This window comes from Typopeltis vanoorti, chromosome 11 (genome assembly GCF_054136105.1).
Source record: "Typopeltis vanoorti isolate ZY-2024b chromosome 11, IOZ_Tvanoo_1.0, whole genome shotgun sequence".
NCBI classification, from domain to species: Eukaryota; Metazoa; Arthropoda; class Arachnida; order Uropygi; family Thelyphonidae; genus Typopeltis; species Typopeltis vanoorti.
In genome coordinates, this window is record NC_143559.1 from 73,770,900 (window position 1) to 73,798,533 (window position 27,634).

Genomic DNA, 27,634 nt, shown 5'->3' on the forward strand with positions numbered 1-27,634 from the left:
GCAAACCGGACATTGTAGATCTTAGAGCTGCCCATCTGTGTTTTTTTCTCAATATGATCGGAGGTACCTGTTCTTTCAAAGAAGCAGCGGAATCCGAAATTTGACTGTCATGTTCCATTTCGTTGTCTTTGAGTAGTTCTACTGTTGTTCTGCACTTCTTGTGTGCGCAAATCTCTTCACAATGTGAGGTAGTGGAGATCACCGATTCCAACTGATCCTTCAATTTCTTGGCATCAAACATCTGTGACACTTGCAGGGGGAAAAATATCATAAAGTTTCACCTTTCCCAGTAGCTCGCCAAGTATAATAAATTCATGATATACTTCCTCAAAAATCGTCTTGTTTAACTGTTTTTCCATGTCTAATTTTGTGAAGTGTCTGAAGCTGAGAAAAAAAAAAAAAAAATTATATAAATATCATCATCATCAAATTCCTGCCATGTACCCTCAAGTGTTGTACAGGATATGATAGTATTGCATGAAAAAAATTACATCATCACTAACTTCCTATCTACAATTTTTCTATAAATCAATCTGTTAACTATCAAGACTCCAACATTATCAGAACTTATATTTCTGTCTTCTAAGACATTTTTTACTGTATTAATCCACCTATATCTTCGTCTACCTCTGGATCTTTTTCCTGCCAAGCTGCCAGATAACACTTTTTTTGCTAATCTTTCCTCTCCAATTGTTTAAGTGACCATACCACCTGAGATTAGCTCTGATAACACATTCCTGGATGCTGACAATGTCAAGTTCTTTCCTAATATCATCGTTTTTAATATGATATTGCCATTGATGCCATCTGTTCACGTCTCTAATATTTCTCAGGACTCTCATATCTGTGGTCTCTAGTCTTTGGTCAAGTGTATGACCCAACTCTCAGATCCATAAGATAAAACTGGTTTGAACACTGTTTTGTATACAGCTAATTTAGTGTCCCGACTAATTTCCCTCTCATTCCATATGAATTTATTCAATTGACTTCCTACCATACCGGCTTTGTTGATTCTGTTGTCTATTTCTATATTTAATTTACCATCTTCACTAAAAATCGTGACTAAGTAGCTGAAATGTGTTACTTGTTCCACAGGTTCTCCATTCACAACACAGTTGACATTTTCAATGATTCTGCCTATTTTCATTGTCTTTGACTTTTTATTGCTGACCTTCATAATATATCTATTACAACAGTTATTTAATTTAGTCAGAGAATCTTGCAGACTTGTAACAGATTTATTTCGAAGCATAACATCGTCTGCATAAAGCAAAGAACTGACATTAACATCTCCAATTTTGATATCATGTTTAATACCACTTTCCTTCATAATGTGATCCATATAGATAATGAATAACAGAGGGGATAATGTACATCGTTGTCTCACACTAGATTTAACATTAAACAATCTTCCTGTGTTTCCTTCAATACTAACTGCTGACTTACAACTCAAATAAAGACTAAGTATTGCTAATAATGCTCCAGTGACACCATATAACTGTAGCGTATTGAAAAGCTTCTCTCTTGGCACCTTGTCATATGCCTTTTCCAAATCAACAAAACTTAAATCCAGATCTTTGTTATATTCCATGCTTTCTCAACTATTTGTCGTAAAGTGAAGATATGATCCTGACAGCTTCTATTTGGCCTGAATCCAGCTTGTTCTTCACCAAGCTTTTCTTCCACAATTATTCTCAACTGTTTCTCAAGTATACTTGCATAGATCTTGCCAGAAACACTCAGTAAGGAAATATCTCTATAATTCCACATTCGGTTTTATTTCCCTTTTTATATATGGGTACTATGAGAGCTCTACTCCAATCATTGGGAATTCATTCCTCTGTTCAGGCTTTCTGCACTATGCAGTGCAGCCACTGCAAGACTTTTATACCACCACCATACTTCAGCATTTCTGGTCGAATATCATCTACTCCTGCTGCCTTTCCACATTTCAAGCCTCTGATGGCTTTTTCTACTTCAAGTATGGATATGTATTCCTGACTGCATGCCTGGTCAGTGTTTTTTACCACTGTGCTAAATAAATACTGCTTGTTTCATTTAGCAGTTTTTCAAAGCAATTACTCTTTCAAGGATATCTTTTTCTCCCGTTTTCATGTCACCTTTATCATCTCTAACTCTTTTTACAGCACTCTTTCCTCCATTCCTAAGCTTCTTCAACAACCTCCAGAATATTTTGATATTTATTTCCTATATTCTTGCAAAAGTCCCCCAATGACTTTTGTTTAGATAGGTTTACGCAGTGTTTAGCATTCTTGCATTTGTCTCTGTATTCTCTAAGAGCACAAGCTGACTTATTTGCCAGGAACTTTTGATATGCTTTCTTCTTTTCCTTCACTGCCTGTTTAACTTCCTGTGTCCACCATGGAGTTCTAATTTTTCTATCCTTGCAGACAACTTCACCACATGCCTCTCTAGCTGAATCAACCAGGGCTTTCTTCAAGGCTTGCCACTGAATCTCCAAGGTTTTGATTCCTGTTCTCAAACTCTTTCATTTTTTCTTCAACAATCTTTGTGTATTTTAGTCTACAGTTCACATCTGAGAGCTGCTCAACTTTTATTCACTTTAAAACTTTCTTTAATTCTTACATTATTCTTTTCAATATGAAATTCAATTTTATTCTGCTCAACACTAAATAGTGATCACTTCTAATTTCAAATCCTCTGTACACTCTGGTGTCCTGCACCAGGGAGAAAACATCACTATCAACAATAACATAGTCAATGAGACTTTTCTTATTCCTTGCCTCTTCTCTCCATGTGAATTTGTGCACATTTTTATGTTGGAACATGGTATTAGTAATAACCAGTCCATGTCTTGAGCAGAAATGCAACAGATATTCCATTATTATTATCTTTGCTCTTTTCTCCAAATTTTCACAAAATATTTTTGTATGTCTCACAATCATTTCCTACTCTGCTATTTAGATCCACAACAAGGATCAACTTTTCCTTTTCATTGTGTCAGTTGCTTTTTCTAAAGCCGCAAAAAAATTCCTCCACTTCTACCTTAGTAGAACCTTCTGTGGGACCATAGGCACAAATAAGTCTCATTGTCCAGTTCCCCATTCTTGTATTTGCCCATATTACTCTACTTGAGACTGACTGTCATTCAAGAAGATTAGCCTCGTATTTTGTGTTCAATACTATGGTTACCCCTTCTTTTCCTTGATTGTCATTGCCTGAATATAACATTTTGTATTTAGCGCTCAGAAAGATCTCACCAGTTTTTGTCTTTTTTTGTTTCAGTCACCCCCTATCATGTCGATCTAGTACTTATCTAATTCCTCAAGCTCCATTTCTTTGCCATTCAGGCTTCTTATGTTGATAGTACCAATCTTTAACTCAGGTGATGTTGAGATGGGGGGTGTGTACTCAGATTTGTTCCAGTAGCTGACTTTTCGCTGTTCGCCCTGGTTCCCTGGCGAAAACAACGGGGGTCTTGTTTAACCGGGCGACGCCCCAGCCGGCATGAAATTTTGTCATGTTGTACCATCATTTTTTATTTTGGTTTAACCAATAAGAATACAATTTGGTCGGCTAAATACCAAATTATCAGCCCATTCTCGTTCGTTCAGTATCCAGGTAGATACCCAACAGGGTGCACTACGAGAAGGTGAGGATTGGACATTAGGTCAGAAGCCCTGGTCGGTTCTCTGCATTCCTTTAAAGGCTAAGTGGAGGTCTCCTCTCAGTTATACAGCTTTGACCTTTAAGCACCCCTTATATAAATGTTCATGTTTATATATGGATCTATCTAGCAGCTTGGTATTTTCCCATCAGATCCTGTGGTTAGTGTTTTCAATTCCATATTGTGCTGGGTCAGCATCACTGGACATGGTCTTGATGCTCAGAGATATATGTTTATTTACAGATCTTCCTGTCGGTCCATAGTAAGACAAGTTGCACAGGCGTGGCACTTGGTACACACCGGGTAGCATCAATGATGAGAGCTGTCTTTTGGAGAAGGTAGCAGGTTATGAATTTGATTGATGAGTTTATAGGTAGCAATGAGTTGATATTTTCCCATTATTTTTGCCACACGTTTAGAGATGCCTTTAATATATGGTATAGGAGTCCTGTGGGCTTCTTGTGTGGATTGCTAAATAAGAGAGTGATTACTTATTTTTTGGGGATTATTCTTGGATTATATCCATTTAGTAAGTCAGTTTCTTTGACAATTTTCAGTTCTTGTTTTAGAGATTCTTCAGAAGAACAAGTCTTGTGTGTGCTCTTGATACTAGGGATTTTATGATGTCATATTTTAAAACTTGCGCTTGCCGAGGGAGTCACCACTTCTAGTTTCCCGGGAGCAAAAATTAATCTGGTGTCGAGGCTAGCAGGTGAAAAGAAGTACTGTCAGAGAGCTCCTGAAAGATTTGTGACTTTTGTTGATTTATTAAGTGTTTTCTTAGTAATTGTGTATTTTTAGTATATTATTGTAGTTTCATTAGTGTAGTTATTGTACTAAAGGTCCGCGCGGTTAGCCTAGTGGCTTTGCGCTTCGCAACCATATGCCTGGAGAAGGAGTGTCCTAGGTTCGATTCCCGTCAAAGACGTGAGGAGCTGAAGGATCTTCCTCAGCCATAGCCAAGTTAGCCGGTCTTGGGCGCGGGCAGTAAGGTTTTTTTCCGCCAGTTTATCTGGTGTTTTTCATCCTGCAAGCAGGCAAGCCAGCCCCATGAACACACAGGGATACAGCCAAGAATACCTTGAGGCATAGGAATGACCATTCTATCCTCGTATTTCGGTTACGAAATCCAAGCATGCTTGGAAGGTTGTGGGCCTTAAAGGCCTGTTAAAGCCATTGGGATAGACAGATTGTACTAAAGTGTTTTATAACATAATTTCAGAGATATTGTTAGTTTTTACTACTCTTGAAAATGGCACCAAAAACCCGTCACAACAAAGCAAATGAGGAAGAAAGTAAGAAACTACTTTTGTTCCTAAAGTCCTAATGGTGCCCTCTTGCGGGCTAATTTGGTAGTCTTGGCAGTTGGGCTGAAGTTCTCATAATGAAAGTCTCCCATATTTGGGGCAGTTTCATGCACCCAAATTTAACTAAAGTAAACGTTGCTACTGAGGAGAACATTTGTCCTGAACAAACACACTGCTGCAGTGATGATAATAATTTATCTGAGGATATGCTGACATTAAAAATAGCTCAGTTAAAAGAAATTATTAAATCGACCAGGGAATTGGAAAAGGTGGAAAAACGTTTGTTTAAACTTAAACAGGATAAGACAAAGGATAAGAACAACAACAGGCAGGAAAATACTGAACTTGATAATCAAAACATTAATAACAACAAGGTAAGTCAGTTAATATCTAAGAAAAAGGAGGTAATATGGTATGGTGACTCAATTTTAAAACTTGCGAAAGCGAAAGTTAAAAATATGACAAAAGTAATTGAAAACAAAAAAGAAATGTAAAAGAAATAGTAGTGCTGGTAGGTACAAATAATTTAAGTGGTGACAAACACAGTATGAGAGAAGATATGAAAGGTCTGTTGGGAGAAGCGAGAAAGAAATGTGAAAGAGTAAAAATTGTAGGATTACTACCTAGATATGATAGTACTGAGTTAAGAAGGAGGGCAATGATAGCAAATGATTTCAAGCACAGGCTATGTAGAAGATATGGATATGAGTTTTTAGACATGTGGGGTGTGTTTGATGGCAGAAAAGATTTGTATAAGAATGATTGCCTGCACTTGAATTCATTTGGCATCAGAAGCCTGGAGAAATTACTTCTTGTTATGAGACTTAATGCAGAGAGTCAGGGAAAGTAAATCATCAAGAGAGGAATGGGGAAAATGTGTGTGAAAGTTCAGCTAGGTATACATATGTGATAAAGATATAAATGCCTTTGAACATGGTTATTAGATATTAGAACATGATATTAGACCAGAAATGCTCAAGTATGAAGATATAAAAGTTTTACTGTGGCTACATTGCATAGTTCAGAGGGCCTGGAAGAATTCCAGATGATTGAAGTAGAACTCTCATAGTACCCATAAATAAAAAGGGATATAAAACTGATTGTGAGAATTACAGAGATATTTCTCTACTGAGTGTTCCTGGTAAGATTTATGCCAGTATACTTGAGAAACGGTTGAGAAGGATTGTGGAAGAGAAGCTTGGTGAGGAACAAGCTGGATTTAGGCCAAATAGAGGCTGTGAGGATCAGATATTCACTTTACGACAAATAGTTGAAAAGTCATGGGAATATAACAAAGATCTGTATTTAAGTTTTGTAGATCTGGAAAAAGCATATGACAAGGTGCCAATAGAGAGAGAGAGAGAGAAGACATTCAAAATGCTACAATTGTATGGTGTAACTGGATCATTATATCAAGCAATACTTATTTGATTTGTATCAAGCAAGTCTTTATTTGAGTTGTAAGTCAGCAGTTAGAATTGAAGGAAGTACAGGGAGATGGTTTAATGTTAAATCTGGTGTGAGACAAGGATGTACATTATCCCCTCTGTTATTCATTATCTATATGGATTACATTATGAAGGAAAGTGGTATTAAATCTGATATCAAAATTGGAGATGTTAACGTCAGCTCCTTGCTTTATGCAGATGATGTTATACTTCTAAATAAATCTGCTACAAGTCTGCAAGATTCCCTGACTAACTTGAATAACTGTTGTAATGGATATGGTATGAAGGTCAACAATAACAAGACAAAGATAATGAAAATAGGCAGAAGCACTGAGAATGGAGAACCTATAGAACAAGTAAAACATTTCAGCTACTTAGGCATGATTTTTAGTGAAGATGGTAAAATATATATAGAAATAGATAACAGATTCAACAAAGCTGGTAAGTTGGGAAGTCAACACTAAATTAGCTCAATACAAGACAGTGTCTCTCAGGGGACCCTGTAACCCCTAGAGAGTGTGTCCCCAGATAGGGAAGCCCACCATGTGTGTGTGTATGCGCGTGCATATGTACACACACACACCCCACCATATATATATATATGGTGGGGTGGTCCGATTATACTGAATAAGGACTCGTGGACCAACAGGGCCATAAGGGGCAATCATCTTGATTGTAAGGGAAGCAGCACTCCCATGGACCCCTAGCTGGATCTATCCTCTCCTTCTACTTTGAGGAAGATCCACTTACTTTAATCTTTCCTATAAGGCCTTATCAGCCAACTCTTCTTATTTTATGACCCTTATGCTATTAGAGTACTCGAGGGCCATGGGGTCTTTTCATTTCTGGCATTACAACTATTCCCTCTCTATAAACTTTCTATATTTCTTCTATAATCTACTCTTTCCCTTTCAATATACCCTATTCCTCCTATGAGATTAAATTCGGAAGAAGGCTAGTTCAGAAGCCTTAACGTAGCAGCCCTACCAGTGAACTATTCCATCGTCAGGCTAGTCCCCTGACATGGAGAACATAATCCTACTTGTAAGCTGACAGAAAAAGATAATCGGATTGAATCTATGGGAAACGACCCTGGAATGGAAAAGGTAAAACGAAAATGGAAATGACAAAATATAATGCACATAGCAGACTGGAACGTAAGAGGAATAGCATATAAAGAAATAGAATTAAACCAGTTATTAAATGAAAGAAATTTTAAAATAGCAGTAATCACTAATTATTGTTCAATAGCCTCTATCTATTTTTATTCTAGCTTCTATTATTCTTTCATTCCATAATTTATAATGTTTTAACTGTTTTAAAAGGAACTATGAGAACTGAAAATTTTAATATGATATACAGTGGAGTTGACAGAGACCAAAGAGCACAAGCAGGAGTCATGATTTGGACTCATAACTCCCTTTCAAAACAGTTAAAACATTATAAATTATGGAATGAAAGAATAATAGAAGCTAGAATAAAAACGATAGAGGCTATTTAACAATAATTGGTTTATATGCCATTGAAGAAGGAAGAGAACATGATAATATTGATTTTTATAATCAGCTACAACACATATATAATAAAATAAATAAAAATGATTACATAATTTTAGCAGGAGACTTAAATGCAAGAATTGGAAACACGAAAATTAATAATAATATAGGAATACATGGAGAACACACTCTAAACAGAAATGGTAAAAAATTGATTGACTTTGTAGTTTATAATAACCTAAAAATAATGAATTCCTTCTATAAACATAAAGACATACATAAATATACTTGGGCAGCAAGAGGATGGAAATCAATATTAGATTACTTCATATTAAATGAAAAGACATTAAAATTTTCACTAGATCTTAGAGTTCACAGAGAATATGAAATAAGCAGTGACCACTTCCTCGTTAAAATAAAATTAAGATTACCACCTAAATGGCTACAAGTAACAAGAACAGAAAGAAAAATTGAAACATTTGTTTATATAACTAGACTATTGAATGACACAAATGTACAATGGCTATATGAACAAAGAATTAACCAATATCTAGATAAAATAAAACAAAATGAAGAAATAGAAATAGAATGGCTTAATATAAAAACGATACTAAATGCAGAAGCAAATGAAAGCTTAGGAAAGACCAAAAAATTCAATAAAAGGAAAAAACTGAAGATCTGGGATGATACAATCAAAGAAATAATCAAAAAGAAAAAAGAAGCCTATCACAAATGGTTAAGCAGTAAAAGATTAGAAGATGAAATAGAATATAAAAGAATAAGAGCCACAGCTAAAAGAGAAGTCAGAAAAAGACAGAGAATCATGGAATAAATTTGTTTCTAATTTAGAACATGATTTATATAAAATAAGACCCAATGTATATAAGACTTTGAAACACCTAAATGCAGATACCAAAGAAAACATAATATTAAACACTGAATTGAAATTAGAAGAATTTCTAAATTACTACACAGAACTGTGGACAGACAAATCTTTTAAAAAAGACAACTGGCAAACAATTAACGAAAATGAAAAGGAAATAACTGAAGAAGAATTAGAAATCAGCCTGAGGGTGCTTAAGGGTCAAAGCTGTATAACTGAGAGGAGACTTCCACATAGCCTTTAACGGAATGTGGAGAACCGACCAGGGCTTCTGACCTAATGTCCAATCCTCACCTTCTCGTGGTGCACCCTGTTGGGTATCTACTTGGATACTGAACGAACGAGGATTGGCTGGCAATTTGGGATTTAGCTGACCAAATTGTATTCTTATTGGTTAAACCAAAATAAAAAATGATGGTACAACATGACAGAATTTCATGCCGGCTGGGGCGTCGCCCGGTTAAACAAGGCCCCCGTTGTTTTCGCCAGGGAACCAGGGTGAACAGCGAAAAGTCAGCTACTGGAACAAATCTGAAAACAAACCCCAACTAAACATCACCAGAGTTAAAGATCGGTACTATCAACGTAAGAAGCCTGAATGGCAAAGAAATGGAGCTAGCTGAGGAATTAGATAAGTACCAGATTGACATAATAGGGGTGACCTCTATTATGTCAATCTGGTACTTATGTCAATCTGAAACAAAAAAGACCAAAATTGGTGAGATTTTTCTGAGCAATAAATACAAAATGTTATATTCAGGCAATGACAATCAAGGAAAAGAAGGAGTAGCCATAGTATTCAACACAAAATACGAGGCTAATCTTCTTGAATGGCAGTCAGTCTCAAGTAAAGTAATGTGGGCAAATATGAGAATGGGGAATTGGACAATGAGACTTATTTGTGCCTATGGTCCCACAGAAGGTTCTACTAAGGTAGAAGTGGAGGAGTTTTTTGAGGCTTTAGAAAAAGCAACAGACACAATGAAAAATGAAAAGTTGGTCCTTATTGGGGATCTAAATAGCAGAGTAGGAAATGATTGTGAGACATACAAAAATATTTTGTGAAAATTTGGAGAAAAGAGCAAAGCTAATAATAATGGCAAATATCTGTTGGATTTCTGCTCAGGACATGGACTGGTTATTACTAACACCATGTTCCAACATAAAAATGTGCACAAATTCACATGGAGAGAAGAGGCAAGGAATAAGAAAAGTCTCATTGACTATGTTATTGTTGATAGTGATGTTTTCTCTCTGGTGCAGGACACCACCAGAGTGTACAGAGGATTTGAAATTGGAAGTGATCACTATTTAGTCTTGAGCAGGATAAAATTGAATTTCATATTGAAAAGAATAACATGTAAGAAAGTTTTAAAGCGAATAAAAGTTGAGCAGCTCTCAGATGTGAACTGTAGACTAAAATACACAAAGATTATTGAAGAAAAAATGAAAGAGTTTGAGAACAGGAATCAAACCTTGGAGATTCAGTGGCAAACTCTGAAGAAAACATTGATTGATTCTGCCAGAGAGGCATGTGGTGAGGTTGTCTGTAAGGATAAAAAAATCAGAACTCCCTGGTGGACACAGGAAGTTAAAGAGGCAGTGAAGGAAAAGAGGAAAGCATATCAAAAGTTCCTGTCAAATAAGTCAGCTTGTGCTCTTAGAGAATATAGAGACAAATGTAAGAATGCTAAACACTGTGTAAAACTAGCTAAACAAAAGTCATGGGAGGACTTTGGCAAGAATATAGAAAATAAATATCAAGAAGGTGGCAAAATATTCTGGAGGTTGTTGAAGAAGCTTAAGAATGGAGGAAAGAGTGCTGTAAAAGGAATTAGAGATGATATAGGTGACCTGATTACTGGAGGAAAAGATATCATTGAAGTATGGAGTAATTACTTTGAAAAACTGCTAAATGAAACAAGCAGTGATGACAGCACAGTGGTAAAAAACACTGACCAGGCATGCAGTCAGGAATACATATCCACACTTGAAGTAGAAAAAGCCATCAAAGGCTTGAAATGTGGAAAGGCAGCAGGAGTAGATGATATTCGACCAGAAATGCTTAAGTATGGTGGTATAAGAGTGTTACAGTGGCTGCACTGCATAGTTCAGAAAGCCTGGACAGAGGGACGATTTCCCGATGATTGGAGTAGAGCTCTCATAATACCCATATATAAAAAGGGAAATAAAACTGAATGTGAGAATTACAGAGGTATTTCCCTACTGAGTGTTCCTGGCAAGATCTATGCAAGTATACTTGAGAAACGGTTGAGAAGAATTGTGGAAGAAAAGCTTGGTGAAGAACAAGCTGGATTCAGGCCAAATAGAGGCTGTCAGGATCAGATCTTCACTTTACGACAAATAGTCGAGAAAGCATGGGAATATAACAAAGATCTGTATTTAAGTTTTGTCGATTTGGAAAAGGCATATGACAAGGTGCCAAGAGAGAAGCTATTCAATACGCTGCAGTTATATGGTGTCAATGGGGCATTATATCAAGCAATACTTAGTCTTTATTTAAGTTGTAAGTCAGCAGTTAGAATTGAAGGAAGTACAGGAAGATGGTTTAATGTTAGATCTGGTGTGAGACAGGGATGTACATTATCCCCTCTGTTATTCATTATCTATATGGATCACATTATGAAGGAAAGTGGTATTAAACCTGATATCAAAATTGGAGATGTTAATGTCAGCTCTTTGCTTTATGCGGATGATGTTATACTTCTAAATAAATCCGCTACAACTCTGCAAGATTCTCTGACTAAATTGAATAGCTGTTGTAGGTGGATTGATACAGTACAAAGTGCTTTAGACGATAGAAATATAAGATCTGATAATGTTGGAGTCTTGACAAGTAAAAGACTGATTTGGAGGAAAATTGTAGATAGGAAATTAATAATGATGTAATTTTTTTCATGTAGTACTATCATATCCTGTACACAGCTTGAGGGTACATGGCAGGAATTTGATGATGATGAGAAACAAGAAAAGGAAAATCACCTGGAGAAGATAAGCTAGGTTCAGAACTATATAAATACGCAGGAACAAGATTCAAAGGAAGACTCTTATTATTTTTAAATAAAATTTACTCAACTGGTATCCCACTAATAGAATGGAAAAAAGCAATTGTGATTTCTATCTTTAAGAAAGGTAATAGAGATGACCCTAAAAACTATAGAGGTATCAGTATACTAAATTCCTTTTACAAAATATATAGTAGAATCTTAAATAACAAACTAATGAAATATTCCAAAAACTTTATTCTAGAAGTACAGAATGGATTTAGAAAAGGACGATCATGTATAGACCCAGCCTTTTGCCTAAAATTAATAATAGAGAAAAGAAGAGAATATAATTTAGAAACACATATTGCATTTATTGACTTTGAAAAAGAATTTGACAAAGTTAAAAGAAACATATTATTTAACATATTAAAAGAAAGACAAATACCAAATAATATCCTAAAAGCTATCACAAGTATATATGAAAATAATCAAATACAAATAAGATTAAATCACGAGCTATCACATACAAGAGAGATAAACCAAGGGGTCTGACAGGAATGTCCCCTCTCAGCAACTCTTTTTAATATCTACTTAAATAAAATAATAATAAAATGGAGTAAAAATTTACATCAAGGAATTAAACTTTCACCTACAGTTAACTTAAACACTCTCCTCTTTGCAGACAACCAAATAATAATTACAAATTCTGAAGATAACTTACAGAAAACTATTTTAATTCTAAATGAGATATCCAAAGATTATGGTATGATAATATCAACAGAAAAATCAAAAACTATGGCCTTTAAAGGGAGAACTAAAATAGTAATAGATAACAAGATCTTAGAACAGGTGAATTCATTTAACTACGTAGGATGTATGATCACTTATGAAAATGAAAAAAGATATAAACGTAAAAATTGCAAAATATTTAAAAATAACAGGTGTAATTAACTCTATATTTAAATCAAACCTAGTTCAAAAACAAACCACGATAAAAGTATACAATACATTAGCCCTACTAGTCTTAATGTATGGAAGCGAAATCTGGACAATAAAACAAAAAGACAAACAAAGATTAACAACAGCAGAAATGAAGTTTATGAGAAAAACTGCAAAGTATACCCTGTTTGATCACAAAAGAAACGAAGATATTATGAAAGAATTAAACCAAGAACCAGTAATAGAAAAAATTAAAAAATATAAACATAAATGGATGGAACACGTTCAAAGAATGAAAACAGAAAGATTACCAAAACAAGCCTTTAAAGTACAAGCCATTAGGAAAAAGAAAACCAGGACGTCCTCTTAAACGATGACTTCTAAGGCAATGCTAGGCCTAAATCCTTGATACGTATGATGATGATGACAAGACAGTGTTCAAACCAATTTTAACTTATGGATCTGAGAGCTGGGGGCAGAAGTAAAACACTTGACCAAAGACTGGAGACCGCAGATATGAGAGTTCTGAGAAAGATTAGGTGCGTGAACAGATGGCATCAATGGCAATATCATATTAAAAATAAGGATATTAGGAAAGAACTTGACATTGTCAGCATCAAGGAATGCATTAGCAGAGCTAATCTAAGGTGGTATGATCACTTAAACAGAATGGAAAGATTAAAGATTAGCCAAACAAGTTTTCTCTGCCCGGTTGGCAGGAAAAAGACCCAGAGGAAGACCAAGATATAGGTGGATGGATACGGTAAAAAGTGCCTTAGAAGATAAATATATAAATATAAGATCTGACAATGTTGTAGCTTTGACAGGTAACAGATTGATTTGGCAGAAAATTTAGATATGAAGTTAGTAATGATGTAAATTTTTCATGTAGTAGTATCATATCCTGTACACCCCTTGAGGGTAAATGTCAGGAATTTGATGATGATGATGAATATGGTTATGCATGTGGCAAAAGAGTGGAAAAATATGCTTTGAGTTCGGAACTTTTAAATATGTCTGGGGAGGGAAAAGAGAAAATTCTAGAAAACAAGACCAAATACATTGCATATCATAGGCTAGGTTGTTTATTATGTGTATACACAAATGCTAGGAGCATTAGAAACAAAGGGGTTGAGTTTGTTGCTTTATTGAATATGATGTGGCCTAAGATTGTTGGCATTAGTGAAACCTGGCTATCAGAATCAGATATGGTAAGTGGGATCGAGTGTAACGGATATACTATTTTTAGGAATGACAGAAGAGATAGGAGAGGAGGAGGAGTGCTACTAATGATATCAGATGACTTAAGTCCAGTTAGGGTAGAAATACAAGAAAACAATGATGGTAACAATGTCCCATGTAGTGATGAGTTTGAGTTTATTTGGTGTGAAGTGGAGGTTAACAGAATGAAATATATGGTGTTGCTACAGACCTGGCAGCTCAGTTGTAGGGGAAGAAGAAATGCATGACCAATTTAGTCTTATAGGTACCAAGCAAATGATCATTATGGGCAACTTTAATTTTCCAAACATTGATTCGGTAGAAGAGAAATCTCATGATCAGAAAGAACAGGAATTTACTGAATTGTTGCGAGATAACTTTCTCAAGCAGCATGTGAAAGAAGGAACTCGAGGTCAAAGAGTGTTGGATTTGCTCATAGCATCAGAAAGGATCTCTGTCAAGAATATGACTATTTTACCACCAATTGGTGACAATGATCATGCTGTTCTTTCTTGGGAAGTATCTACTTGTGAAGCTCCGATTAAATCAGGCTACATGCTGAATTATAAAGCTGGAAATTATGGTCAACTTAGAAGAACAATATCTTTGGTCCCATGGTATCAGTTACTGAATGGAAGAAATGTCAGCAATGCATGGGAATGTTTGAAAAAGTACTTGAATGAGGCGGTATCTGAATGCATCCCTAGTGTTCGAAGAATAAATAGGTTGGGAGTGAAATGGATGTGCAGCCTTATTAAGCAAGAGATCCACAAGATGATGATGCGGAAAGAATATCGTGAGAATAAGAGGAGTTATGAGATATATAAAGCTGAGGCCAGAAAAATAACAAGTATTGTGAGAAAAGCTAAAACGGAGTATGAAAAGAAATTGGCCACGCAAGCTAAAGGCAATCCAAAAGAATTTTATCGTTATGTCACAAGCAAAAGAAAGAATGAATGTGGAAGAATAACTTTATTGAATGCAGATGGTACACAGGTGTCGGAAGCTAAGGAGATTGTTCAGTTAATGAGTGCTCACTTTGCTAAGATATATCAACCAGGTGTATGTAGCATGGCGCTACTGCAATTTTGGATGAAGAGTTAGAGGTTCATGAAAATGAGGTTGAAGAGCTCTTGCATAATCTGGATAAGAATTTGTCAATAGGGACAGATGGAATATCTGCTCATTTGTTAAAGGAATGTTTAGCTGAATTGGCCAGGCCTTTCACACATTTGTATAACTTGAGTCTCAGCTCCGGAATGATACCACAGGAATGGAAGGAATGTATATGATAGTTCCACTGCACAAGGGTGGTGCAAAAACGGATGTGACTACCAACCTATTAGTATCTCTGGTGTGGTAGTGAAGATTTTAGAGAAGTTGGTAAGAATTCGCATACAGAAATAGATAGACTAGAAATATATAGAATAAATAGATATCTATACTCTGCAGGAAACAGCATGGGTTTACTAAAGGAAGGTCATGTTTTAGCAATTTGCTCATATTTTATAACAATGTTACAGCCGAGTTGGATAAAGGGAATGGATACACTATGATAATGTTGGATTTTTCTAAGGTATTTGATAGGATACCACACGATAGGCTGTTGTGTAAACTGGATAATATGGGATTGGAACATCATCTATTGATTTGGATCAGGGGATGGTTGACAGACAGATATCAAAAAGTGGTATACAGTGGGTGTGAATCTGCCAGATTTAAGGTAACCAGTGGTGTACCTCAGGGTCCAGTCCTTGGGCCATTATTGTTCAATCTACACATTAATGACATCAAGCAGGGTCTATCATCAGATTTGCAATTGTTTGCTGATGATGCAAAGATAGGCAGGGCAATCAGGGATGCTACTGATATTCAGCAATTACAAAATGATCTGAATAGACTGCAAATCTGGGCAAAAGAAAATGGCTGTCAGTTTAATGTTAGTAAGTGTAAAGTTATGCACTTTGGCGTGATTAGAGTTCCAACAGCATATTATATTAGCGGGGGTTATGCTACAGGAAACTGAAGAGGCAAGGGATCTTGGTGTATTGGTAGATAAGAATTTAGAGTTCAAAGGTCACATAGCAAAAGTTGCAAATACAACTCAGAGGATAATTGCTATGTTGAAGCAAACCTTGACATGTAAGGATAAGGAAGTAATTTTCCCTCTTTATAAGGCTTTGATAAGACCACAGTCAGATTACTGTGAGCAGATTTGGTCTCCCGGGTTCCAATGGGATAAAGAAGCTGTGGAAAGGGTGCAAAGAAGAGTTACAAAGATTATATCCGGATTGTGGGATTTAGATTATGAGGACAGATTGTGAGTACCTGGATTGCAGACTCTGGTTAACAGGAGAAAGAGGGGTGATATGATAGAGGTCTATAAACTTTTGAATCGGTGTTATAGCATTTCAACTGATGAAATTTTTCGTTATATGGAAAGTGGGGAGAGAACACGGGGGCATCCATGGAAGTTAAATTTATTTGCAGGCAAGAAAGGGATAAGGGCTAGATTTTTCTCCCAGAGAGCAGTGAGTGGAATAATTTGCCTTTACAGGTAGTGGGTGCATCTAGTGTGAATGAATTCAAGGGTAGGTATGATAGATGGGTTGGGTAATTTACAGCCTCCCTTGATGAGTCCTTGACTCCCTGGAGGTCTCAGATAATAATAATAATAATATTTTTTGAGATGGATGGTGGACTGATGTGTGGATATAATGACCTGAAAAAGTTGGTTTTTGGTAGGCAGAAATGGAAATGGATCCATCTTGCTTATGCTGTGTGTACAGGCTTCTGTTTTTCATCCTTTTTGAGTGCTGTATACAATCCATTAAGCCTCCAACATGATGTTGCTTATGCTGGATGTGCACATCTGGAAAGACAATGCCTTTCGATGATTATTTTTCTAGTGTGAACTTAATACAAGGATATAGGTTGTTGATTTTGATGGTTAGGCCGATGTGTGGATATAATGACCTGAAAAAGTTGGTTTTTGGTAGGCAGAAATGGAAATGGATCCATCTTGTTTATGCTGGATGTTCACATCTAGAAAGGCAATGCCTTTTGATGATTATTCTTCTTGCATGAACTTAATACAAGGATGTAGGTTGTTGATTTTTTGTAAAAATTAGTGGAGTTATGGTTTTGATCAACACCAAACTGCAAAGTTGTCATAAATGTACTGCAGCCGAATTGTTGGTTTTGGGTCAAGAGAAAATTCTTTCTTACAGGTGTTCAAGATAAAAGTTGGCTAGGCCAGGTGATGAGGGTGAGCCCATTGCAGTTCCTTTCTTCTGTTTATATATTTTATCTTTCCATGTGAAGTAACCAGATGTCACTGTATATTTGAATAAGTCCACTATGTCTCATGGAAAATTTAGAGCTAGAAATTCTGTGTTGGTAAGCTTTGAGAGACAATCTCAAAGCTTACCAACATATGGAATCTGCTAGTTTAATGTCTTTTATTCTTGTAAAAAATTTTATGGATTTTTTTTTTTTTTTTTTTTAATCAAGCAAGCTGGCAAATGAGGGAATGGAGGTTAGACAGAAATATCTTGATATTTTTTACATAAAACTGTCAACAGAATCCACAATAATTCTAAGTGGACAGTTACTTTTATGTAATTTTGATAAGCCATATATTCTGGTAAGGGGGGTGGGTGGGTCTTACATGGTATGTTCTGAGTCTTTTGATGGTTTCTTGATCTACTGACATTATTGTAACCAATTACTTGAGTTTTTTTAAGTTGACTTTTGGTATGATCAGTATTAAGCTGGGAGTATGTATTGTGATCACAAAGAAGTTATTGTTATTCTATAGTTAACATATGCAATGTTGATATAGGATTTAATGCTACTTTCCTTCATAATCGAATCCATATAGATGAACAACAGGGGAGATAGTGTGCACTCATGTCTTGCATCTGATTTTTCATGAAACCATCTTCCTATAACACTCCTTCAAGTACTAACTGCCAACTTACTTAAAATTTAAATACAGACTGTGTTTACTGCATGGTACAATGTCCTATTTACGATATATGTGTTTTCAACAGCTTTTCTCTTGGAACCTTATCATATGTTTTTTTCCTAGATCTAAACTTAAATACAGATCTTTGTTATATTTCCATGTTTAATCAATTGTTTGTCTGTCTTTTGTCCCGAACTTGGCTTGTTCTTCTCCAAATTTCTCTTTAACATTTTTTAGTCTCTTTTCAAGCATGTTTGCAGAAATCTTTCATGGAACATTTAGTAGAGAAATTCCACTGTAATTACTACAGTCAGTTTTATTTCTGTTTTTTTTAAAGGTGGGCACAGCACTATGAGAACTCTACTCCAATCATTTAGATTTTACTTTCTGACAATGCCTTCTGAATTATAGTGCAACCACTGTAAAAACCTTCATACATCCACACTTGAACATTTCTAATTGAATATCATATACTCCAGGATTCCCCTATTTCAAGTTTTCAATGGCTTTTTCTACCTCAAGTATTAATATGTATTCGTGATGCATTCCTCTTGAATATTTTCTACCACTGTTCTGTCACTTCATATATTTCATTGAACAGTCATTGGAAGCAATTACTCAAACCATCCAGGATATCTTATCTTCAGTTTTTCATTTTGCCTTTATCATCTGATTCCTTTTATATCAATCTATCTTTCATTTCCAAGCTTTTGAAAATTCTCCAGAACATTTTTTATCTTCCTGATATTTATCTTCTGTGATTTTACTAGTCTTCCCATGACTTTTGTTTACTTTTACTCAATACTATTTTTCCTCACATTTTTCTCTGTACACTCTCAGATCACATAATGATTTAACTGCTGCAAACTTTCAATGATTCTTCTTTTCCATGAGTGCTTCTTTAACTTCTCAAGAACACTATGGAGTTCTGATTTTTCTATCACTGTAGACACTTCCCCCATATGACTTGCTAGTTGAATCGATAAATCTTTTCTTCAGTCTGTCACTGAGTCTCCAACATTTGATTGTTTTTTAACTCATTCATTTTTCCTCAATATTTGTATACCTACAGTTCACTTCTAAAAGCTGCTTAATGTTGATCCCTTTAAAAACTTTCTTACATTTTTCTTTTCAATATGATATTCAATTTTATTCTGCTCAAAACTAAATAACTACTTCCTATTTCAAATCTTCTGTATACTCTCGTGTCCTGAACTTGTAATAATGTAAACTGTTTCTTGTACTACTAATGTCTTTCAAATTAGATTTGCCAGGACTCCAACATTATCAGAGGAAGACTACCAGTTTGATTGATGTGGTTAGAAGAGATGTAAAAGACCAATCAACCTGGATCTTGGTCTTCCTATTGATTTTTTTCCCCTGCTATTTTGGTATCACACACCTGCTTGTAATCTTCATTATATCTTCTTTCCATGTAAATTTGTACACATCTTTTTCACACAGAACACGGTGTTTGTGATGACTAAACAGAAATCCAGCAGGTATTTAACATCATTACCTTTGTGCATTTCTTCAAATTTTTCTCAATACATTTCTGTATGTCTGGTATTAATTTTGACCTCTGCTGTTTAGATCACCAACAAGGACCAGCTTTTTCTTTTAAATTAACTACCTTCTCTAATGAATTGGAAAAATCTTCTTTAGTAGTGCCTTCTGATGGGTTGCAGGCACTAAATGTCTCATTGTTCAATTTCCAATTTTGATGTTAGCATGCATCACTGTACTTGATATTTAAATTTAAGAAGATTCAAGATTATATTTGTATTTGGTGTCAATGGTCTATAGCTACTCCTTCCTTCCTTTCCCTTATCATTATTGCCTGAATATACCATATTGTAGTTATTATTTAGAAGAATTTGTCAATAAGGTGGTACTTTTAACTCTTCTGTCAGTTCTATTTTTCCACCGACTTCAAACATTTAGTGTGCCTATCTTCATTTCAGTCACCACTGCTGAGTTTTAAATTTAAATAATTTAAATAAGTTAAAATTAAAAATATTACATAATTTTTGAGACATTAAAAAATGCAATTATGAAAATATGAAGAAAAATCTTCCAACTGGGGAGATAACAAAAATGGTTTATTTCAAAATATTAATATTATAAACCAATTTCATATCAACAACTGTAAAAGAAGATAAAAAATAAAAATAAAATTAACTCACGCATCTGTATATCTCACATGTCGCTTTTTTTTCCCTTTAGCAATAGGCTGCCCATCATCACCTACTATAAAATCATCTTCTTCTATAAAGAAAATGAAATTGTTGAAAAACATTCATTTTTTTTTATGGGTTGCTTTCAAATTTGCATATTATTTTCTTGTCATATAAGATCTGTAAGGGTTAAGAAAAGCAAAATGACCATATTAAACAAACTATTCTGATGTTATATATAATTTTTTTATATTATGAATTATATTTACACATGCCTTTTCTATGAATTCGTGTGGTAGAGAAACCTTGGTTTGGTAGAGAAGCTTGCATTTCCTATGATGCCTGAGAATGATGCTGTCAGGTCTTGTATGCTGGTAGTGCGACCCAGGCAGCAAGGTTGAGTAGAATCCCAAGACTAAGCAAGAATACAAAAGACCTCAAAATCAGATCAGACAGCACATACTCTACATTTCAATGACCAGAATAGTAGAAGGCTTTTGCAGAATGGAAATTCCTAATTGTTTTGGTTTCCACTGGAATTAGATCTCTGAGTCAAGTACTATATACACTATCTACCAATAATTGTCTGAACATCTCTGTTATTTGAAGTTATGGAACATTACAGGTTTGTTAATAACATATAAGTCGGTGTACAGATAGTAGGAAGCAGTATTTTAATGTACCAGTTGAATACAGGTGGTATTGGAAACACGACATGAACTCAGTGACTTCGAGAGAGGTGTCATCATGGGCTGTCACATTGGTGGTATGTCCATATATGATGCCGCTCAACTGGGGCATCTAAAATCAACAGTTGGCAGTGTGATCAACAAACGGAGATGTTCTGGCATCACTAGTGTAGGAAAACACCCAGGGCAGCTGCTGAAAATGATTGCCAGGGACAGGAGGGTGTTAAAACGGGTGGCACACAAAAAACTGGCTACAATCGGCACAGACCTTCTGTGAGTTCCAGAGAACCAGAAACACTATGGTAAGCACTAATACTGTATGAAAAGAAGTCCATTTACTGGGTTTCCATGGAAGAGCAGCAGCTCACAAGCCAACCATTACAACAACAAACAAGGCAGCTCTTGTCTGGCCTAGTGCAAAGAGAGTGTGAACTGGACAATTGACCAGTAGAAAACAGTACTCTGGAGCGATGAATCAAGGTTCGCCTGTTTCAAGTCTAATGGCAGGGTGTGAAGGCAGCCAGGTGAATGCTTGTTACCACAGTGTGTTGTATCCACAGTCAGTGGATACAACACACTGTGGTACATTCAGCACAGGGTGCATTCAGCTGGTTTGGAGTGGGACCACTGGTTGTCCATGGTTCCATGAAAGCAGCTCAGTACCTTGATATTCTGAATAATCATGTGCTGCCTACACCGTTGTAGGCAGCACCTACAACAGGGTTTTTGTTTTGTTTTTCCAAAAGTTTTTATTGAATAAACCAGTGTTACTATCAAGATGGCAATTCCCCATGCCACAAAGCTGCAGCTGTTATGGAACGGTATGAAGAGATGGGTGTTAAATGACTACCCTGGCATGTGCAGAGTCCTAACCTTAACTCCATCGAATACCTATGGGATGAATTAGAGCAGCAGTTGATGTTCAGAGCACATCTGTGATCTGTCACTGAACTCAGTGGTGCTTTGATGAAGGGATGGAGACAAATTCCACCATGCCATGCATTCGTACAAAGCCTCCCTCAAAGGGTGCAGGAAGTAATTAAAGCCAAAGATGAACTTACCTGATAGTAGGGGTTCACCTGCTTGTGTCAACTGTAAATTGCTAAAATGTCTGGACAATAATTAGTAGATAGTGTATCTGTTGTAGTGTACCAATGTTTTCACATTAAATATGTCACACAAAAATTTTCCAAACAGGAACTAACATCATCCCTGAACAATATCTACTCACTTCCAGTGAAAATTCCAAGTCATGAATCGGCATGTAGATGTGGATGTTTGATTCAACGAGGATTTTGAGGATTGAGGCAGCCAAGCATTTCAATTCCCCATGTAGCTGCATTCTTGAACAAACCTTTTTCAGGATTTCACTCTACTATTCATATGCAGAGAAGAACACAAAAGGTGTTCTAAAAATAGTCTGCCTCTAACTCCTGACTATATAATCAAGGTTCTTGAGGCAGATGGTCCAGAACATTGAGACTTTTATGGATAATCATACTGCTGATCACTCTGAGAGAGAGAATGGTTTTGTCCATAGTGAACTTAAGATACTTAACATTAATACAGCTTCCTTCCCAAAGCTTACTGTCCTGGAGATGGATAGGTAAGAGAGCATGGAGGACAGTATGTTTTCTTTTGGAAAGGGAAAACAAAAGAAAAATAATTCATGGATTGGTTTTGCTATCATCAGAAGTGAACTAACAAATTTTTGTGAGGTACCAAGTGGAATCAATGGACATAATTAACTTTAAGCAGACCAAGAATCAGCAGGCTACAGTTATCAGCACCTATACCCCAATCCTGAATGCTGATAACTGAAGAGTTGAGCATGACTAAACACACTTTGGCAGAGAATTAATGGGAAGGAAGCATTGGAAAATCAAACTCAAATAGAAATCTCCTATTGATGTAGTGGGCTGAACATAATTTAGTCATTACAATGCACTTTTTTTGGTGAAAATAGCAAATTCAAGATAGTGGAAACAAATGCTAAGTGACTGGTACTTCACCGATATCACTTCAGTGCTTGTAATGATGTCCTTCTCACATAAGACATAACTAGTGCTGAGGATTAGTGAAATAGTCACTATCTTATTTATTCTGCTATGGTCAAGACTGTAACCAAAGGTGAAGGGGAAGTTTGAGATGCAAACCACACAGTTGAAGATGACCAAACAGCTTTTCCAACACCAAATTACATGCCATTGCAAGTAACATTTGTTACTTGGAAAGAAATTAATGGCTCCAGACTAAAAAAACAGCAACACTGATGGAAATTCAGCTGATTAATAAATAACAGTAAAACTTTCCATGCAACACCACTGTCACTGTGATGTAGATAATGTCTATTCACCTGTAATTTCGTCTTACATGTTAGGTCCTATGGCCTATCACAACTAAGTAACCTGGCTTTGCAGAAACTAATTAATGTGATGATAGGATAGTCTAATCTGTGTTTTCGTATGTCTATAAATTGTGTGCATTCTCTCTCTCTCTCTCGCCATGTATAATGAAAAATCCACCTCTGTATGAGAATCTAACATGTGCTTGAAAAGTCCTTATAAAGGTTCTTTAAATCCTAATGAAATATTAACCCAGATCTTTCCAACCAAAGGGCATTACTGACTAAGCTACAGAGGTTCATTTAACTTTAAGTTTGAATGCACGTTACATTAAATGTTGTTGCCAATATCAACATAAGCAATAATTATTTAGAATCAAAGACCAAGTATATTGTTAAATGGTCATTGCAGAAAAGTTTCTAGGAGGGAAAATGGTGCTACCTCCACAGCCAATCTCATATAGAAATACTCCCCCCCCATCCTGCACCTCAAACAGAATACAAGCAATGACAAACAAAACAGTAGAATATGTAGATAAGATTAGTTGCCTTAACACAGTTAATCAGATTTAATGACCACAAAAGGCTATTATACCTAAGATATTAAGGGGAAGATGCGAAACCATGTTTATTAATATGAAATATCACATTGCATTAAAATTATGTTATATAATTTTAGCTTTGGTAATTGTAAATAAAGAGAAATGCTCAAAACTGGGAACACTGCTGTATTTCAATTCAAATGATATTTAATTAATCAATGAAAACAGACAATGTGGATGCCCTTTCTCCATGAACCTTTTACTATTAATACATTAAATATATTGAGTTTTTGCTGAGAGCTTCTGTAGATCAATCAGCATCAAAGATGCCCTCTCAAAGATGGTTTGAAAGAACTGTTTTAAATCTGTTTACAATGGATTTTCAAAAGAAAGTCAGTTAGCCAGTCACATATGAAGGTGGAAAGGATTCTTCCTCCTGGAAAGTAAGGTTTTTCATTTCACAACACAAACAGGCCAGAGAATATACATGCATGACAGACAGAGTAGACTGAAATAGATAGGGCTAAGTGTCCTCTCATGACCACAATAAGGTTTATATAAAGTGAAGTAGTTGGCCATGACAGGCTACTGAGTAACATACAAAGGAGAGGGTTAGTTACCACCAAGATAAAATTTTAAATCTCTGATCAATATATATTTGAAATTTATTCAGCATTTGAACTTTTTAAAATTTACACTTTCAAAACATACCAGATTCTAATTCTGATTCTTCCAGGCTTTTAAAATGATCTTCTTCTTCTGGAGGTTTTGTGACTTCAGGTTCAACTTCCTAAACATAAAAATAAATAAAGATTTTTTAAAAATACATTATGTTTGTTTTTTTGTTTTTTTTTGCAATTCTATAAATCATTGCAGCTTTAAAAAAAAATATTTTAATAAGCATTAACTTTTTTAATTAACAAAAAAAAAATATTTTTTTTTAGTGCTAAATACACAATTGGTAAATTATAGGGAACCTACTGTAATTCACGGGAATGAACAAGTGTAATTTGAAGGAATTTATCCAAATAAGAAAATTCAAAAGAGCTACTGTGCATCATGAGCAGCAAAACTTAAAACTATAAACCTGAAGAAGAGCAAGTTTATGACAGGTCCTCATGCTTTATGAAATGGAATTATTAATTTCCTAACCTAACCATGAAAACCTGGTGACCAAATCTGTGCATAATAATCCATGAGGCCTTATAAAATGACATCAAAACTGCTTTATTTCTGCATGTCAGTGTCCTCTGCATCATTGCTATTATCTGATGTGATGTCTTCACAACTTGTGCAATGTGGCCCCTGAATTTCAGGTCCTTGTTCGCCACCACTCCTAGAACTCCCATCTCCTCAACCTCCTTTAAAGTTTCTGAACCAAGTATATACTTTACATCCCACCATTGCTTACAAATTTCAAAACCTTACGCTTTATAACACTGAACTGATAGTCTCCACTTATCTGCCCATTCATGCAATCTATTCAACTCTTCCTGTAAGGTCATAATAACATTTACTCAACACTGCACACTCTCCACCACAATTTTGCATCAGTTGCAAACAGCTGCATATCATCAGTTAAACACATCCTAATATCATTAATATACAAACTGAACAACAATGGTCCCAAACCTAACCTCTGCAGCATACTACTATGGGATACTGCACCCCCATATATAATTTTCTGATACCTATCTGACAGCTAGTGACCGATCCAACTCAGAAGTCTGTTGGAATTATTATAATTCTTGACCACAGAGATTAATGAATAACTAACTCTTATTTAGAAGTATTGGTCAAGTGTTAATAAACTATTTAATAACCAACTAGTTTCACCGGCTATTGCTTTTGGCATCTTCAGGGTACAAATAAGGTAGGCAAAGTAAATTACAAGCTAGATGTTAATTGACAATTCTAATTCAATAACAAAATTGAACTGAGCATGAAACAATACACGTGTTGCAGATACATGATTTACTTGTTGAGAAACATTTTGTAGTTGGCGCTGAAGTTCATTTCATGTGTGTTTAGTGATCTGATTAAGGTCTTCCATATATCAGGTAGGATTAAACCTTGATTCCTGTTGAGGTTTTTTGTGGAACAGGCGACTGTAGCTGCCTCTTTGAAGATTCTGGAACGGTAGTTTTCTTCTATATAAGGCATATAACTTTTATTCCATTCAATAATGTGGTTGGTTGTAGAGAAGTGGGAAGAAAGGCCAGATATATCTTGTCTGTTATTTCTGGAGAGTTAGATGTTATGTTATGTTGTTATTTTATTGTATGTTATTTCAGGAGAGTGGAAACAGTAGTTTCCACTCTCCTGATCTTTCACTTCATCTCTTACTTCTGATCTCTTGCTTGCATCACATACACTGCACTTCCATGTAGCAACACTTCCTCCACATCACTCACTTCAAAGCCATTCCAATTCAATCCATCATGCTGTATAATTCCATTCTTCCCTTAAATACGTGTCATACATCCACAAACTGCACTCCCTTCTCATCACACAGCTCTGCCTAGCATGCCATTCATAATTCTAGCTCTCCATCTCAATTCATCACTGTGATACCTCGGCAACACATGACAACCTTTCCCTCTATACTGTTCTCGTTCACTCTCCTCAATAACTTCCTGATATTTGTCCTTACATTCTCTTTATATCCACTTAAATCATTTGTTCCCACAACCACCACTAATTCTAATTCTTGTTTCCTCCTCATGTCCAAAGCATGAATTATTTTGCTCATTCTCCCTCCTGTATAGCAGATCTTATGGACTCTCTCACTGACTAATCCTCTAACAATGGAATCTCTACACTGCTATTTTTGAATCACTAATCACCTATTTTACTCTTTTTTTCTTTCATTCTATTCTTTTGCAAACTTTCGTTTCCACTAAATGAGTAATATCACACTGCATATTCTTCATTTCATTTTTCATTTTGAATAACCGTTTCATCAAATCTTGCATTCTGACAATTTCATTCTGTCACTCTCATAGTTTTGCTACCTGTGGTTCTGATACCCCTTACTTCTCTTTCCTCATTTATACTTCCTTTTACTCCCTTATCACTTACTTTTGCTTCTACATTCATGAGTGCTTTCACTCCCTCAGTCTTGCTAACTTTCATTCCTTCAGTTTGTTTTACATATGTTAACTTATAGTCTAACAAAATATCACCAGTCCAACAAATCCATACTTTCTCTAGTCTCCTGCTCAGTCTCTCCAAAAACACATTTCTCACATATTGCCATGGACACATATTACACTCATGCCAAAGAACCATTTTTGAAAAATCTACATCATTACCAGCACTTGATTTTCAGGACGAATGCCTAGTTGCACCAGTCGACACCTGCATAGTTAACCTCAGAGTACAACCATCATGTTCCATTCAAAGAAGGCAAGATTCAAATTTTCAATTAATAAAGTTAGTAACAATTTCCCTAAGGCCAAACATAATGCAGACACACTAAGTTATCAGAAATAAAAAGTAGTATACTAAAATTCAAGTAATATTGCCAATTATTATGCAAAATAGCACTTATCTATTCCAGAGCTCTTTACTATCACTGCACGTTACACCTCTCTAATGAGAGAGTAATGACTATTTATAACTTATTCATCAAAGCTTGCATTCTGACAATTTCACTCTGCCACTCTCGTAGTTTTGCTACCTTAATGCATATTCATAACTTACAAAAAAAAAAAAAAAAAAAAAAAAAAAAAAACAGTGAAATACATCAGTTTTAAAATGAGATACAGTCATACCCCAACTTACGCGAATCTGGAGTTACGCGGTTTCTTATATGTACGTATTCCCATCCCACTTCATGCCTCACCACTAGGCGTATCTTTCAGGCACCGGCTGCATTCGCCAGTGTCGCACATGCTGTGAACAAGTACTGAAGTGTTTCGTGCGATCTCAATTCATAGACGATTTTTATAGTCTACAA

The 27,634-nt window shown here is 35.6% G+C and overlaps 1 protein-coding gene across 1 annotated transcript in view; it reads right to left on the bottom strand.

Annotated features, from left to right (window-relative positions):
* Nucleotides 1–27,634, bottom strand: part of Spt6 (transcription elongation factor Spt6) — a 651,062-nt gene that overhangs the window by 498,406 nt on the left and 125,022 nt on the right. Inside the window, exons 7-8 of the mRNA XM_090401053.1 lie at nt 24,385–24,463; nt 20,108–20,189 (exon numbers count right to left, since the gene is read on the bottom strand). Of these exons, the coding sequence (XP_090257179.1) occupies nt 20,108–20,189; nt 24,385–24,463 (161 nt within the window). The remainder of the gene's footprint in view (nt 1–20,107; nt 20,190–24,384; nt 24,464–27,634) is intronic.